This window comes from Stylophora pistillata, chromosome 4 (assembly GCF_964205215.1).
Source record: "Stylophora pistillata chromosome 4, jaStyPist1.2, whole genome shotgun sequence".
In the NCBI taxonomy this organism is placed as follows: Eukaryota; Metazoa; Cnidaria; class Anthozoa; order Scleractinia; family Pocilloporidae; genus Stylophora; species Stylophora pistillata.
The window spans coordinates 5,449,533-5,465,688 of NC_142522.1; the positions used below are offsets into that span (position 1 = coordinate 5,449,533).

The 16,156-nt window shown below is 39.1% G+C and overlaps 2 protein-coding genes and 1 long non-coding RNA gene across 3 annotated transcripts; all 3 read right to left on the reverse strand.

The window, feature by feature from the left end:
* Positions 1-4,138: 4,138 nt before the first annotated feature.
* Positions 4,139-7,341, reverse strand: LOC148732121 (apical endosomal glycoprotein-like). Its single transcript, XM_088756378.1, has 7 exons — positions 7,312-7,341; positions 6,592-6,842; positions 6,118-6,217; positions 5,841-5,936; positions 5,262-5,497; positions 4,823-4,930; positions 4,139-4,276 (listed from the first exon to the last, which is right to left on the reverse strand). Exons 2-6 carry the CDS (start codon positions 6,772-6,774, stop codon positions 4,844-4,846), a joined length of 702 nt encoding a protein of 233 aa, XP_088612504.1. The 5' UTR covers positions 6,775-6,842; positions 7,312-7,341; the 3' UTR covers positions 4,139-4,276; positions 4,823-4,843.
* LOC148732122 (MAM domain-containing glycosylphosphatidylinositol anchor protein 1-like) lies at positions 7,336-10,209 on the reverse strand. The gene is made up of 5 exons (XM_088756397.1): positions 10,101-10,209; positions 9,479-9,735; positions 8,280-9,390; positions 7,836-7,916; positions 7,336-7,449 (listed from the first exon to the last, which is right to left on the reverse strand). Exons 1-3 carry the CDS (start codon positions 10,150-10,152, stop codon positions 9,250-9,252), a joined length of 450 nt encoding a protein of 149 aa, XP_088612523.1. The 5' UTR covers positions 10,153-10,209; the 3' UTR covers positions 7,336-7,449; positions 7,836-7,916; positions 8,280-9,249.
* Positions 10,210-10,409: 200 nt separating this feature from the next.
* On the reverse strand, positions 10,410-15,753 carry LOC148732123 (uncharacterized). Its single transcript, XR_015999819.1, has 6 exons — positions 15,613-15,753; positions 15,044-15,106; positions 12,710-14,734; positions 11,894-12,069; positions 11,157-11,530; positions 10,410-10,719 (listed from the first exon to the last, which is right to left on the reverse strand). It is a non-coding gene; the product is annotated as an uncharacterized LOC148732123 (long non-coding RNA).
* Between the last annotated feature and the right edge of the window lie 403 nt (positions 15,754-16,156).

Consider the following 16,156-nt stretch of genomic DNA (forward strand, 5'->3'; position numbering starts at 1 on the left):
CTCAGTTTCAAAACTTCCTTAAACTAGCCAAAAGGGTCTTTTCATATTCAAACTGTAGAGCAATAAATGAAGGACCGATTGAAATCAAATTCTCGTGACTATGAACTTGCCTCCTCTATCGCTGCAGGTTCGAAACCACTTCACTTCTACTTCTTTCTGCAACCCTTTTCTGACTGTTTTCCAGGCCTTTGCGTCACCATCTTCGCTGTCACATCCGAATGACATGCGCAGTAACTCCTCGACTGGCATTGGGTGACCCCACAGATTGAAACCACTCAATACACCCAAAGCAATTGACGCATTTTCGCTGGAATTTCTGAAACCAATGGTCATGGTTCCTCCCCCTGTGCGCAACAGGTTAAGAGACAAAAGCAATTATGTTACTACACTTAAATTTTCTGATCGCAGAAGTTACTTGTACATCGGCGTTCTCGTTTAAAGTCAACCATCTATCACAATAAGTTGAAGATGGTCTTAGAAAGTAGCAGTGGAAAATTACAAAGCAAAATCAACCGACACATAAAAGATAACACTTTCGCTGAAGCCATAGAGCAAAATGTAAATAGTTTCCCTACAAAGAGTACCTTCGATCGGCGTAAAATGGAATTCAAATGAACCATATCTTCTCTCGCCGTCTTTGAACACCTGCATGAGCCTCTTACGATTATTCCACAATACACACACGTGGTGCCACATGTCATCTGCTACGCCCATCGGTATTTTGCTATGAATAAAATTTAATGACAATCAGGCATTCAATTTCATCTATTCATCCAATCCATCCATTCATCCATATGGTGGCATGTGGCCACTCACTAAGTTATAGTAGTAAGTGTATTCCAGGAGGTATTATCATTGGAAATTGTTACTTCTCCTTTACACCCTCTTACACAAACTGGTTCTCGAAAAATTAGGAATCTTAAGCAGTCTCAGTGATGGTGTCAACGAAAAGAGAAGCTAAGATATGAATTGGGTTGAATTTGAGCAAATGGCAGCGCTGACTGCATTAAAGAATAGAATACAAACTTGATTTATTTGCTTTCGGTGTTCCACTTTTCTGACTCGTGAAAAATTGGCGGTATCACGTTATTGTTCTGTAGAGAATAGCCACGAAATGCAAATAGTTTTTAATACTGCCCTCAGAGCTATACGTCGGCTCGTCAAACTTTTATTTTGGTCCTGTCTCGTCCTTGTTGACCTTGCTTATGCGTATGCAGTTTGCTTAAATTCCCTTTATGCGCTTACTAAGGCAACGATGAATGAATTCAATATTTTGCTTCCTACCTCCTCCTGTTATTCATCTGTATTACAAAGATGTCGTTGCTGAAATAGCATCCTAGTTGCAGCGACCCGCCTCGTTCCATGGCGACTTTATATTCGATGAAAAAACCATCATGAGAGGTCTTTAACCAAAAGCAGAGCGTAAAACCCTTGTGGAGCGATGGACTTTCTGAGAACGACGCATAGCCAAGATCAATATCAGGAAGATGAATCTCGTAGTTTCTTGGATCGAAAATTCCTGTAATGTTAACACAAAAATTTTCTATCAATTATATAGCAAACCATATACAGCTGAAACTTTGATAGAGGATGCAATGACGAGGCAGATCCATTTTTAGCCTCCATTTAATAAATTTTCATTTCAGAGGGGAAGCAGTGAGTATTACGAGTAAACTTTTTCCTGACTGTCCTAAGAAGCTTGCGCGCTGAAACAAAATTTGAGTCGGACCTCCCTTTGCGACTACCTCTCGTTATAAACACCTCTCTTTAGAGATTACTTTTTCAAAATACCAAAAGTTTCCAAGTCAGATCACAATAAATGGAAACTCTCGTAAGCGACCACCTCTCTTAATCGGCCTCTATTAGAGATGCTCAACCTCGGGTAGGAGATCAACTGTTTCAACATATGTCGTTCAAGTAGGGTCCCCGGAAGTGCTTCCCGAAATGGCTTTACCACGTGAATTTTTGCTTGTGTTCCGTTCCTGGAGAAATTTAGACAGCACCACTGGAATAACAAACGAACCAAGATTTTTTCACAAGAATTGTCCCAAACGCGCTGTATTAAATAATATGTGAGATACAAAATAATCACCATAGATCCTAAGTTATTTGTTTTTATTGCTTGAACACGCCGCTAAGAGTTATTCCTATAGCTTTCCATAAGCGTTTGCCAGAAAGGGTCCGGTCACCATACGAAAATTACTCGAGATAAGGAACCTAGACTTGATATTTCGGACGGTCACTTACGAGAGGTTCAACTGTAGTTGTATTCGCCGAGTACAATAGAATTCAGAAACATATAAACTAATAAGATCATATGCTTCTAATTGACTATATCGCTGTAAATCTTACGGTCAAACTCACTGATAATAAGGACATCAAGTGACAGAGCAGTTTAGGCCCTCGGGTTTCATATTTGGGGATTGGGTTCGTCTTTCGAAATCCCCGTGTTAAACGACTTGGCAGCGCATTACAATTGTAGTTGAGAATTTTTTAGAAAAGATAGTTTTTAACTTCCAGTTTAGATATAGAAGAAAGTCATGGAAGTGTAAGAGTAATGTAATTTTTTTAGTCATACATTAAAAATTTTACCCACCAAAATCAGCGGAGTGAACATAGTCGCTAACACCGCCCTGTTCGTGATTGGCAGTATTACCACTGTCGTTCTGATGGTTATAGTCAAACTCTTTGTTCTTGAGACTCTTCCAGCCATGGATACTTTTCCATCCGCACCAGTCTTGCGATATGTCACATTGGCTGTCATCTAATTGAATCAATAATGGACCAACTGAACTATGACTGATAAAAGCCTTCCACATAAGCCTGCATTCCTATCAGGTTATTTTCAATGGCTCTCCTTAGAAAAATGCGCGTGCTTTTTAAAGGGAACCTCCCCTGTTTTAACAAATAACTCCGGAAATGTTCCAAATGTACTTCTGAATAGATCTAGCATAAAGAGGTTGCCCTACCAAGCGGTCTGACTTTTTTTATCGTTTTCCAAAGAAGGGTATCACAGCAACTTTAAATTTCCCGCGGCCGCCATCCACTACTATTGCTATTACTACTTCTGGTACCACTATCACCAAATTATTTTGTTATCAACGCATAAAGACTCATGTACAGGCAAGGGAATCAGGGTATAAAGAATACGAGAGCGTTTTTCTGATGCGCTATATTTCCAAAAACAAAGAAACACGATTATTTTAGGCGCTGGAAGGTGTAATATCCGACAGTGTGGATTCGTGAAACAGACACATTACCTTTACAGCCATACAGCTCCACTCTCATGGAGATGTGATCTTTCCAAGCTATTGGTCGAAAGCGGATGAAACGTGCTATGATAGCTGGTTTAACTTCATGAAAAACAACAGTGTCCATATTTGTATTTCCATCAAATTCCTTCATGAAAAGATAGTAGTAGAAATGATCAAAGGAAATTTTGTCTATTCTCACTTCAAAATCATGTTACCCTCCTGAACTTATGTAAATGAAAACGGAGTCGAACCAAATGAACAAGATCAAACCTTACCGAAACGAGACGAACAGAACAAAACTGAACACAGCAAAATTCAACTGAACTGAACCGAATCCAACAACACCCAACGAAACCGAGCCAAGCTGACCAGCCTCGCCCCGCTCCGCTCTGAACTGTTCCGAACCGAACTTAATCAAATCAAACTCGGCCAAAATAGATAGGCTGAACCGAGTCGACCTGCTCTATCCTGTCCCTCCCAATCTCGCACCGCCCCGACTCGATTTTATGCGACGCAGCCTGACCCGATACGACGCGACTCCAATCGACTCAGCCCGAGCTGAGCCGACCCCACCAAACATAATCAAACCAAAGGATACTAACCTCAGCCAAATGTTTATTTATTTATTTATTTTTTTATTTTGGATGAGAAAAACAACAGTAATATGATTTTGATGTGTGAAGTCCAACTCACCTTGTCTTCAATATCTTTTGGTTCCTTGTAATACTGGAAGCTTATTCCATCCCCGCTATACTGCAGCTTGTACTTCGTTACCCACTCAGGATATGCATTCCGTCCTTGAGTTGCTACAGCCGTGACCTTCATGTACCGAATTCCCAGAGCCACTTGAAGCCATTGGTTATCGTCGTTTACGCTGGCTGACCAAGATCCCTGTTTAACGCCTGATTGTTTCAAATGTAACCTGCACTGAGAAGGGGCGTGGTGAGCATCCCATTGTGATGAAGCAGTGATTTGTTTTTTGGAGATAGTTCCATTCTCCATGCTAAGAGGCTTTTGACAATCTAATGGTTGTTAGGGATTAAAAAGTAATGTAGCTATTGGTAAAATAGTTAGAACAGGATAGGATAAACCGTAGCCTATACTTTCCGCGTTTTTAGCTGTTTTACCTACGGTTAGAGGCGAGTATGGAGGTGAAAAAAAGAAAATCGTTTCAGTTTCTCTATTTTAATGTAGCTTTAGGCGTGCCAAATGTTCCCAAAACATTATGCCCTTCCTCCTTTCGCCATCTAACTCTAAAATCTAAATATTCATTCCCCTTAATGAATGACGCTCATTTCTTGAAAATTTAACTCTTATTAGGGAATTGACGGCTTTAATATGTTTCTTCAATTGGAAGAATAGGATCATTGGCTTTTAGTACAATTACATTCATTTTATTCATAATTTTGCACAGCATATCCACGAGTTTACCATAGCGTCACTTTGATGAGTTAGTCGTAGGAGTGAGAGGTTAATGGGCACAGCAAGTGCCTGCAACGTAAAAAAGAACATGAAAGTACACGAAGTGCAGTTTTCTATGAATACGTAACCTCTAGCGTAACCCTTACCTTTAACAGCACTCCAAGGAATCAGTTTGCAGGGTTCTTTGGTGAAAGAAACATCAGCAATGGCCAGAAATGGTCCAGAGTGAATTTGCAGACACCAACAGAATGAATCTATGGTAGGTTATAAAAAGGCAATCACGATAAGCTCAGGCATGTACAACCACGAGAAGATAGGTGTTATGGGAAAAAGGAATGTTTAAGTCTAACCCACTCTAGTTCTAGGAACACCGTCTAAGAACACCGTCATAGAAGACACCACGACATCATTAAATCGTAACCACGTTAAGAGTTTTTCTCCTTCGCAGCCTTTGTGTGGTCTAGACTTGTAACGCGCTCTCTCACGTTACACCTGTTGTTAGAAGGGTAAACAACGCGTTTCTACACGAGCTTAACGCTGCATGGCGAGACTTAACAAAACACTGCGAAGGAGAGTATTAACTACCTGAATTTGAGTTGAATTGACTGGTATTGGAAGCTGTGCGTAACGCCACATATTGGTCGCCTCTTCTGCATGGACATGATGTTGAGTTTTGTCCGTGTTTGTGTTGTTTAATAAAACAGTTAACGAAGCCTTGTGCCAGAAACGAAGGCACTTCCATTCATAGGCAATGCTGTTGATGATAGGAGACGAGAGCAAACATGGCAGTTCTGATGCTCCAACCGGTAGAGAGGCGTATCCTACTGACAAAAAATACGGCGTCGTGTTAAGGAGTGATCTGCTCTGGATACCATATGATTTTGTCGCCGACATTAAAAAGTATACGTGAAATCATAGTGGGGACTGCATTTTAAGATTCCAAAGGATATCCTAACTTAGGAAAAATCGTTTTCAAATATGCCAAAAAGTGCGTTCCTGGACGGTGCCATTTTGAAACTTGCTGAAGGTTATTACATCGTTTTTAAGACATATTTTAAAATTTCTGTATTTTCTACGGCAATTGTGGGAAAAGGGAAAGCAAACGACCGTTATCGGTCATAAAGCATCACTATGTTACTGTCAACTGACGATCAAACAGCTTACCTCGCTTTCCCATTCCCGCCAAATGAGTATTCAGAACCCCTCCATCATGAACGTACCAATCGCACCCACTCTCTTCAAAATAGCAGTCTGGATTCGCTGGAGACGAAGCATAAAAAGTAATAGGTTATAGATGCAACTTGTGCTTCTTAATATTCCTATTACTGACGATGCTGGACGGGAAAATAGCGAGAAATCGTGGTAATTCGTGTTAACTTGTCTTGAAGACTTTATTTCTGTTTAGATCGCTTTCAATCACCTTAAAATTAAATATACCTACTTTGTTTGAAGATTTTTTCACATGCTCCGTCCACCACCGTAAAATCATCCACTGCAATATCCCCTTTACTTCCAGTACCAACTGCTCCTTCCAGTACAAACTGAAAATAGCAATCCTGATATCAACAAAAATTGACCTTTACAAAGCTTAAATGCGTATTTTTCATTACTTTGCGAAATACTTCAGATTTTAACCTTGTACTTTTGGAAAATATGCGATTAAGTAAATGAAAATGCAATGCACTCTTTTAAACGCCCTTATAAAACATAATATTTTAAAAAGGAGCTGAAATTGAAAACATCTACAATGAAAGAGCGAGACTTTCGTCCGGCCAGCAGCTCCTGCGAGAGAATGCTCTGTCGATTACGCATTTTTAGATGATTTTAACGTCCTCTTATATGACTGAATCGTGTTAATATATTATATAGTTTCAAGCCTCTTCGCTGCATAATTATTGGAAAATTGAATACTTACTTTAAACCAAAGGGTGCTATTCAAAGCCGTCTGACCATATCGCCAACGGTTTCCTTGATCTCCCGAAACCATCCAAACAAGGGTTTCTGATTGGTTAGTTTTGAGGTAAATACTCAGATTACCAACGTCCGACCCATGCATGTGATACCAGAACTTAACGCAGACTGTCTCATTAGGTTTCATCCAGTCGCTAAGCAATCTCGCCTCGTCTCCAAAGTTTCTTCGAGAAGCTTCAATATAGATATAAAAACCTGCAAAAAAAGATATTGCGCGCCTATTGTTTTTTTGCCCTTTTCGTCATCCGAATTCTGACCCTAATGAGCGAAATAGCTGGGTTTTAGAGCGCTCTCCGATTAGATGTCGTAAAAGCAATCTCAAAGCGATTTTAACAGCCAATTAAAGCGAAGGAAAATACCCTTAAGTTCTAATGAGAACTCGAGGTGAGACAAGCATGCTGCCTTAAGCGCAGGTAACCAAATCGTGTGTGATTTTAGTCATGCATTTCATTGGTCAATAGAATGTCACGAATTTTCCTGACCAACAACAGAACGATATCAGCAAAAGCATTGTAGTCCTAGATTACTTTAAAACCGCTTTGTTCGGTCATAACCGTTATCAATTTTTTCGATAGAATTGAATTCATTCGGAGCCTTTATTTCTGCTTAGGCCATTGTTGGTTCTTTCCTCGCTGAAGTGATTTCTGCGCAAAGGCTGCCTTACCATCCTTGCTGAACGAAGTGTGATCGTAACTCGGCCAAGTTCTTTCTGTTTGCGTCTGACCAGTGCCCACGGTTCACTGGAAAGTGGCATTCTTGTCAGGCTTTAGTCCACAGTGGCCCGTTTGAAAGTTACAGTTACCTGAAAGGACCAATAGAAACTTATTCACTTAAAAACAGGAAAGAAAACAAACAGGCAAATAAACACAATCATAGAAAAATCATCATAGCTAAAGAATTGGCAGGTGATTCAAAAGAATGGACAAAATGAAATAAACAAGTTCTTAAGATAATTTGATTCTGGCGAATAAATTGAATTTACCATTGAGAAACAAATAAATTTACTGATTTCCACTTTAGAGAACACTTTGTGCATGTTTGGACCATCTGCTTCGCTTAAAAAGCAGTAGTTTTTAGTTATTCCTCTACGAGTTAGTAAGAAAAAGAGTCGTCTGATTAGAATAGCTGATTAGGTCTGCAATTAACCACAACAAAGTTAGTATAGAAGAAACACTGAAGTCGTTCTACCTCTGAAAGATCTGCATCTCTTTTGTCCAGTGGAATTTTTGGAGGTACACGCCAAATCGTTAAGATTACACCTGGTAGAACCTGGAAACCAGAAAGATGAAATGCCACGTGAAAACCACATCTACGTAAAAGTGTGACTTGCAAACTTTTGTTAATTACACAATTAAGAGGATCACCACTAGTGACTGGCTCTCTTCATAAGGAAATCTAACTGAAATTACATATAAATCTCCTCTGATAAGGGAAACCCCTGGGGAATCTATATAGAGGAAATCCTGTAAAACATGCGGAGGACCACCCGAATACGATTTTTCATTCTATCCAAAACAAGCAAACAACAAGCAGACCATCATTTTTTCCAGCAGACACGGTTACCCAACTGCTACCCTTCTTTTTACGCTTGATTCACACTCTGATCTTGCTTAACACTCTGATCTTGCTTACCGCATATAGATGGTGTGTTAGTTCCATCCTTGCAGAAGGGTGTTTGACTACAATAGTGTCTGACCAGGGAATGCACGATCCATTAAGGCACTGATGGCTGGAGGGACATGGATTTCCTGCCAAGAAAAATTATCATCGGTGCATTTTAGTAACTACCAGACGACGATAATCTTTTGCTTTTTCGTTGGAGACCAACTGCTTAATTGGCCCGCTTGAGCGTAATAGTCTGGGCAACTGCTGTTTCACTAATTGGAGATAAGTCAAGGGTCCTTAGCAGTCTGCATTTTATAGACCATAGAGATATCATCTGCTTCATGATCATTTGACTAAATACACCTAACAGTTCACTCACGACAGTTGCTTTCATCATCTCCGCTAGAACAGTCCTCGTAACCGTCACACACTGCCGTTGCTAGGAGACATCCTCCTCCTTTACAGGCGAACATACTGGAAGGACACTCACAATTCTCTTCATCTGAATGATCCTTGCAGGCAAAGTCGCCATCACACAACAAATTCCTCTTGACACATTCGCCGTTCTTACAGGTAAACCGATCTTCGCTACGTTCGAAACCTAACGCAACCGGAAAATTTAAGAATCACTTATGAAACAAATTCGATTTGAAGGGAAAGCCGGCGCAATGTTTGCTGAGAGAAACTGAACATAGGCACAGAAGTTAGTATAAAGTTTCAACATACATCAGCCATTTTAGTGGTTAACATTCAGCTGGATGTCTTTTCGTAAGGTCTAAGATTGTGTAGCTGCGGTCATTAGCTTGAAACAATAGCTATTCATTCAAAAAAGATGCACTCAGACTAATCAAATATTTAATTAGCTGTTATTTCTTTCAAACGTCTTGACATTGAATGCCATTTACTTCATTGGCTTGTATAACCACAGGTACCAAAGGAAAATAACAGAATGTACTTGACGAATTCACAATGAAAACGTTATTAATTTAGTTGTAAGCTATCTTTTACTTTCAATGAAAACAGGATCACCTGGCTGAGCAAAGTAGGGTCGTAGTAAACAATTCTCAGTAGTTATAACGACGTCATCAAATGCAACGTTAATTTCGTCTTCAAGAACGCCTTCTCCTTTAAAAATGATCTAAAAGAATAAACCCCAGAAAAAAAAATCAAGCTTCGATTGAATGATGAGACGTGAGTTCATTTCGTCTCCATTTCTCAGTTCTAACCTGAGTTCCTCCGGCTCCTGGCCAAGCAACCTGAGCTGCTGACCATTTTTCACCGTGGTTTCCGGTCAAATTCCATATTAACACCAGATTCTCTTCACTTCTGTCCCTTAGGTAAACCTTGAGAGTCGGCTTCGACTTAGCGGGCATGAGGTAATTGAAACGTAGACATAAGCCCACAGATTTATGTAACGGTTCCCATGGCAATAAAGGACTGTCCAATTGTGCTTTGTAAGGCCCATCAACAAAGGCAAAGCTACCTGTATTGTAAAAAGGAATCTTATACAGTTGCAGTAACGCATCGCGTTTTCAGGGAGCCAAAACTGGAGGGACCCGAGAAAGTGTGCCTGGGAACTTTAAATGTTCATTGTCTCGCCGGGAGAGTGTTAAAGAAACAAAACTGATTTTTAAGACAGCTGAAATAGCACAGCAGCCAGAGCCTAACACTCATACTCATGGGGCACGAAAGACAGGCAAATGAAGCATCTAGCCCTGGAAAAGACCTATCCCTTCAATATTCTTCAGATTTGTGCATTTTTGCCAAATTAACACCCCTGTCAAACGAAGTGATTATGATCAGTACCTATGTATAGCTCTGAGATTTCGCTCTCTGCTTTCAACTAACCTGGATAGTTAACGAAGGGTTTAGCACCGGATAATTTCCACTTTTTCGGCATGTCATCGGGGTGTGTCCATCCGCAGTATTCTGATTGGAAATAGCACTTTTTAACACCACGGCTAGTAAGTAGATAAATGAAGTTATCAAAATTAGTTTATTTTAAATCTGAAGACAGGTTAAAAATTACACGAGAAAGGACTTCACCTTGAAGATGGAGATGACCTAATACCCTCTGATGAACAGTACTCTCCAGATTGCTTGGAAACGAAGAGGAAATCTGTATTGATATGCAGAAATGTTAAGTGAATAGTGCGCTGTATAAAATGGCCTGTACAAGGAGCCTTCCTCTGGTAGCACACAGTCAGCATATCTATTCGTATAGATACACTGACTGTGTGAGGTCAAGGATGAGCCATCTTGATCTCACACTTAAAGCCTATATACTCACCTTCACTGTAAAATTTCCCGGCTATTTGATTGCGTCGAAAACAGCCGTGAAGGATGTGTTTACACAAGACAGGCTCACTGCTGGGTTAATTGTTATGTTTTGTCCAAGCGTTGTGATTATTCAGTTGTAGCAGGCAGTCTGGGCAATACAAACCATCACAACAGAACTGGAAAAATCCTATTTAAAATGAAAGTAGTGATGTTTTATATGCTAGGTTTAACGTCTATTAGAGTACCAGATTATTTGGTACTCTAATAGACGTTTTCATCAACCACCAGGGTTCACTTTTTTACCATTAAGCCTTTTTTTGGGTAATAGTATTATAGATATGTCTTCCGAGCAACGGAAACATCGACACAAACATAAAATATTTTTTCCCTACAATGGTAATACTAATAATAACAAAAGTTATGGATCTTAATGATGATTATTGTAATACTGACTAGCTAATGTTGATATCGACGATAATACCGGCACAGGTTTTAAAACTGAAAAAGAAAATCTGAAAGATTAATTGAGAGATATGTGATTTTTGATAGCAGCGCTTAATTATTCCGGGTAACTTAGAAGTACATGAATCCCCATTATTAACATGCAAGACCTGAGTAACTCACCTGAAATGCGCAATGCCGCACCGACGAAACCAAACATGGATGATTCACGATTTTCAAGTGTCACTTCTAGTTTACGTGTCCCTATCAGAATTGAACGGAGAAGCAGCTTTTAATAATCACCACGGTGTAGTTCTGAATGATTCTTGCTTGCGGCCATGACAGCTGCTATATCCAACAACATAACCGTCCGTCATACCTGGTTTAGTCCAAAATAGTCTTTTTCTTGGAATAGGCTGTTCATATTCACCATTTGGTCTACGCATGCCCAGAGATACGTGGTCTGGGCCTACTATTTCACTCATAAAGACCTCCATTTGGTAAATGCGGCATTTGTCCAAAAATATTGGTTGTGATGTTTGCTCAGGGCTTTATACCTTAAAAAAACAAGACAGCGTATATGATCTAAGAAGAAGAACGCCCAGAAACCTTGAGGTGTATACCTAAAAGCCTGCGGCGGTTTTCTCTGCATATGAAACGAACACGAGTAAGGCTACTTCCCCCTGTCCTTGGATAGTCACTTTCTATTTGGAAAGGTTTGGTGTGTGAACTTTCAAAAAAAGTGTTGTAATAAATACCACAGCATGAAGATCGCACATAAGTTCTGACTTAGATCCGGAATTTGGGGTGCCTAAGAATCGGTCGAAAATTTTTTTCCCGAATATCTTTGAAGGCACTACGATGCACATCTAAGTTTCAAGCGACCCTAATCATATCAATTATTATTTTGCGTGTCTCACTTGTCCCATTGTTGATGGTCAGTCCATCTTTCAACAGTGATGATTGGTTGCTTCGACACAGTCTTTTCTGACTTCTTATCAACAGTTTCAATGCCTTCCTCAGTAACATCGTGCATCCATAGTTCACATAAATCATCACATGCCACGTAAAATGTGTAATTACCACTCTCGGGAGCCTGTAGAAGGATAAATGCAGTTTCTCAATTGACAAAGGAAGGACGAAGAACAACCTGAGGCTACACGAGATTGCATTTTCGGTTATTTATTTTCAAAGAAGCCATTTTGCTGTCTCTCTCTTTTTCCACCCATTCACGCGATTTTGTACCGGTTCCAGTGCACGAATGGAAGTTCTGAAAAAGCAAATGTACTATTTCGACTACTGTATTCGTTCAGATAATGAAACCCTTCCTCAGATTTTTCTGTTTTACGATTTTGGTAGATGGTGTTTTCAAGAAAGCTTAAGCGGGGTGAGGCAGTCATTAACTACATAGAAAAATCTGTTGTTGACTCTAGAGACGATTTTGTTGAGTTGGTTGATGACCTGTATTCAAAGTTATAGTGAAAAAAATTACCTGTAAGTAACCAGTCAAACGCTGAATGTACTTTTCTGCCACATTTACCGGTGCATCGAAATCTCGAAGAATTATTTGGCTTTGTGGCGTATATTGGAAAGCAGGATTTTCGCGCATAGTTGATGTTTTTGTAGTGTCGTAGTTAACGTTATACCATGCATCCCGCCAAACTCCGTGGACCATAGTTACGTGCACATTTTACTTTAACTTTTTTTTTTAATTAACTGCAACTGGTGAAACTTACCAACTGTGCGAATCACAACCTGGCAAAGAACTAGCGTGACATTGCTACCAATCAACTTGAATGTCACGTAACGTCCACGCGCTGGTGGAGAACAGCGTACTTTGTAACCCCACGACTTTCCATAGGACACAAACTTGGTACAAGATGGATGTAAACTGGTTTCATCAGTGGATACGTCGATGCTAAGAATTCCATTATCTCGTCGACAGCAGTCCAGGTTTTCGGTGATCTCAACAGATTCAACGTAGAGGGGCTTTTCAAGGGTCACCTGCCACTAAGGTTTAGACTCCTATTCGAAATGAGGGCCAGAGAAAACCAATGAAATGACTCTAAACAGAGAAGCAAACGCGAACTAAAGCGACGAGAAGTGGATAAATAATGAGGGGAACGAAAAACCAGTGAAGTGTTCAAACAAACAAACAAACCAAACATAGAGCCAGCACAAGGACGGACAGACGATTGTCTGAGTCACCAGCAATCAAAGGTTCATATAATTTCCCTTGCTTTGATTAGCGATGTTTATAATGCAAGTGCTATCTCTTGTATGTATTTAGATTAAAGGAAGAAATTACATGTGAATATAAGTTCCTTGTAGAAGTAAAAGCATTAACAAAAATGAGATTTTATTAAATCACATGCAACACAAAATCAAACTCCTAAATAACATACCTGAAAGAAATCAAAATATTTAAATTGACAATCTTTGTGTACTAGATGTGATATATTGTTGTTTCCATGCAGCCACATGTTACCAGTAAGTATCATCTGCTCATAATACACATCTTTAGCCAAATAAAGAAAAAATTCAAGATCACGAGATTTTGAAGACTCTTCTATTTGGATTATTTGTTCACAATACAAAGCTTCATGAGGCAAATGAAGCAAAAAGTTGGTGATCTTTTTTCTTTTTTTTTTTGTTCATTCTGTTTTGTCATTCTCTATAAGAAAACATGTTGTTTTAAATATTAATGGAAGTAAATGCAAATTTGTTGCTGGTCACTTCACAAATACACTTGTGCAAGCCATGCTCCATTTCACAATCAAGAGCCATCAGTCTTTTTATCTTCCTTCTCCAAAATTCACAGACTGTTAAAAGAAGTTTTTGTTTTTGGCAAGTGCATCACAAACTATGAAATCAATGACATCTGTGACAACCAAAGGTTGCAAGCACTTTTTAAGTGAGATATTTCTTAAAGCTCAAGTTTTGGTCCAAATATAATTTAGCGTTACAATACAAAGGCGCTAAAGGACAAAAAAACAATGGTTATTTTTTGAAGAGACAAAGAGAATGATTTCATTGGTCAACAGGTTTTTCACCAACTATTCAAATAAATGAAGGGTAACAAAGTCAAATCAACCTCTGTGGTTCAAAAACAGAGGACAAAAGTTACAAAAGATTTACCTGAGCGGCAAACTGGAGGGACAATACCACACAATGTTTTAAAACGCTTCAGCAAAACTCAAAATTCCCGTTACGTTTTTTTCATTGTTTTTACAGCGTAACTACCAAATATAGAACCGTCAAAAATATACAAAAGTCGAGATAACTCCTCGTGACTTAAATAGATTATCTTCGACAAGATATGCTAAACTTAAATTAGCAAGATAAATTTTCAGTCGACAAAAATGGCTATAAAATAACCCAAACGGGCACCGTAAAAATTCATGTAACGAATTAGCGGTCGTCGCCAGAATAGAGCGGCAAATATCATCTTACTAATACCAAATCCTCTAATTAATCGATTAAAGTAGTATTTCGAACATACCAAACACGTTTTGAAGCAAGCAATAAGGCCCTGTGACGTGGACGAGGAGTTATAAAAGGATTTACATTTATCAAATGGTTTGCTTACCTAAGTTCTTGCCCGAATGATTCTGAAGTTTAGAAAACAACATGTTATGCAGATTTCCGTCTCAGAGAAAAGGGCTTTGTGAGGGAGTAGCAAGTTCCAAAATAAAAAATGGACGACTTTTACTTTAAGTTTATCCAACCAGACGACCTAAAAATCTCGTGAATTTGGTTCCCTGTGAACACAACGAATGTATCAAATTATCCCCAGTTTATATCTAAACAAAATATCAACACATTTCAAATAACTTGATCACTTATCAACTTCATCAATTGTCGGCAAATTTTAAAAAAGTAGTCCATTCTGCGAATAGCCACAAATTACTGCGCTATATATAAAATGCTTTTAACTCAATCACGAAATTCTCGCTTGCATTCACGTTAAAAATTACTTTTTAAAACCCTTTTTTAGCCATTTTGGCCACGCTCAAGTTTCAAAAGGCAACCTAAAAAACTAAATAAAATGGACAAACAACTGATCTTACCTGTCAAACGAAAAGCATTACAATCATTTCCCTCAGAAGTATAACTTTTGCGAGCGTTTTAATCTGTAAAAATCACACATACATAATTTTACGCCGAGCGACTAAAGTTAAATTAAACGACGAGTAGCTGGCGTTTGAACAGTAAATCGTTTCAGCGGAATCATACAATACCAACTCCGATTGGAAGCTACGACCACGAAACAGTTTTTTATGCATGTAGCGTTGGTTTTGCTTGGGTGATAAGCAATCTACAAATCTTTTACCGAATGTGACAAAATTAGAAATTCAAATCGCGCAGCTATGTTTGTCAATCATAACATTACATATTCTTCGATCCGTCGTGTAAAATTACGAGTTTTGGCTTTCAGACTGAACAAGATGCGTTCACAAAATGTTCAACATGTTTAAATGACTCTAAAGAATAATTCCTCAAAAGACTTCTAACAGAAAGTATGAATTTCCCGAGGTCTTCTGGATTTTACAATTCACGCCATACACATTCATAGATGCTTGAAATACCAAATGGTTCAAGACGAAGATAATAAAAAACTATAAAACGCGGTACAAACCTCGTCAAACTTCGATCTGTTGATTCCGACAACTCGTCCTATTCTTTAAAGTTTTGTCTGCAGTAATAGCTCCGTTTTTCGCCCTAAAAATGAAGATTTTACAGCAGTTAAAACGGAACGACTGAAAAACATGCCAGCTACAAAAGGGTCGGGCGGTCTGAAACACACGGTCCGACCAATCAGCAACAAAACTGACCAATCAGACAAGCCCATTATCTTGTCACGCTTGACACGGAATGTCATACTGCACCTCCATGGGTCGGCGACCTGAATATATTATTTTATTTTCACTTGAGAAAAGAAATGTGTTTTTTTCGCTTTAGTCTTAAATTTTTGTTTTATTTCGATCACAGCATCCCTTCCATTATGAGGCACTTACAGAATCTCAGAATCACATAATCGACAGCAGTAAAAATAAAATTCAAGCACAAACAGGAAAGGCGCTGTAAAAACAGCTTTGAACTTTTGATGACAATACGCTTTCGATTCTCACCACGCGAGCACTTGGCCTCCCAAAAACAGAAAATAAAACGCGCAGAAACAG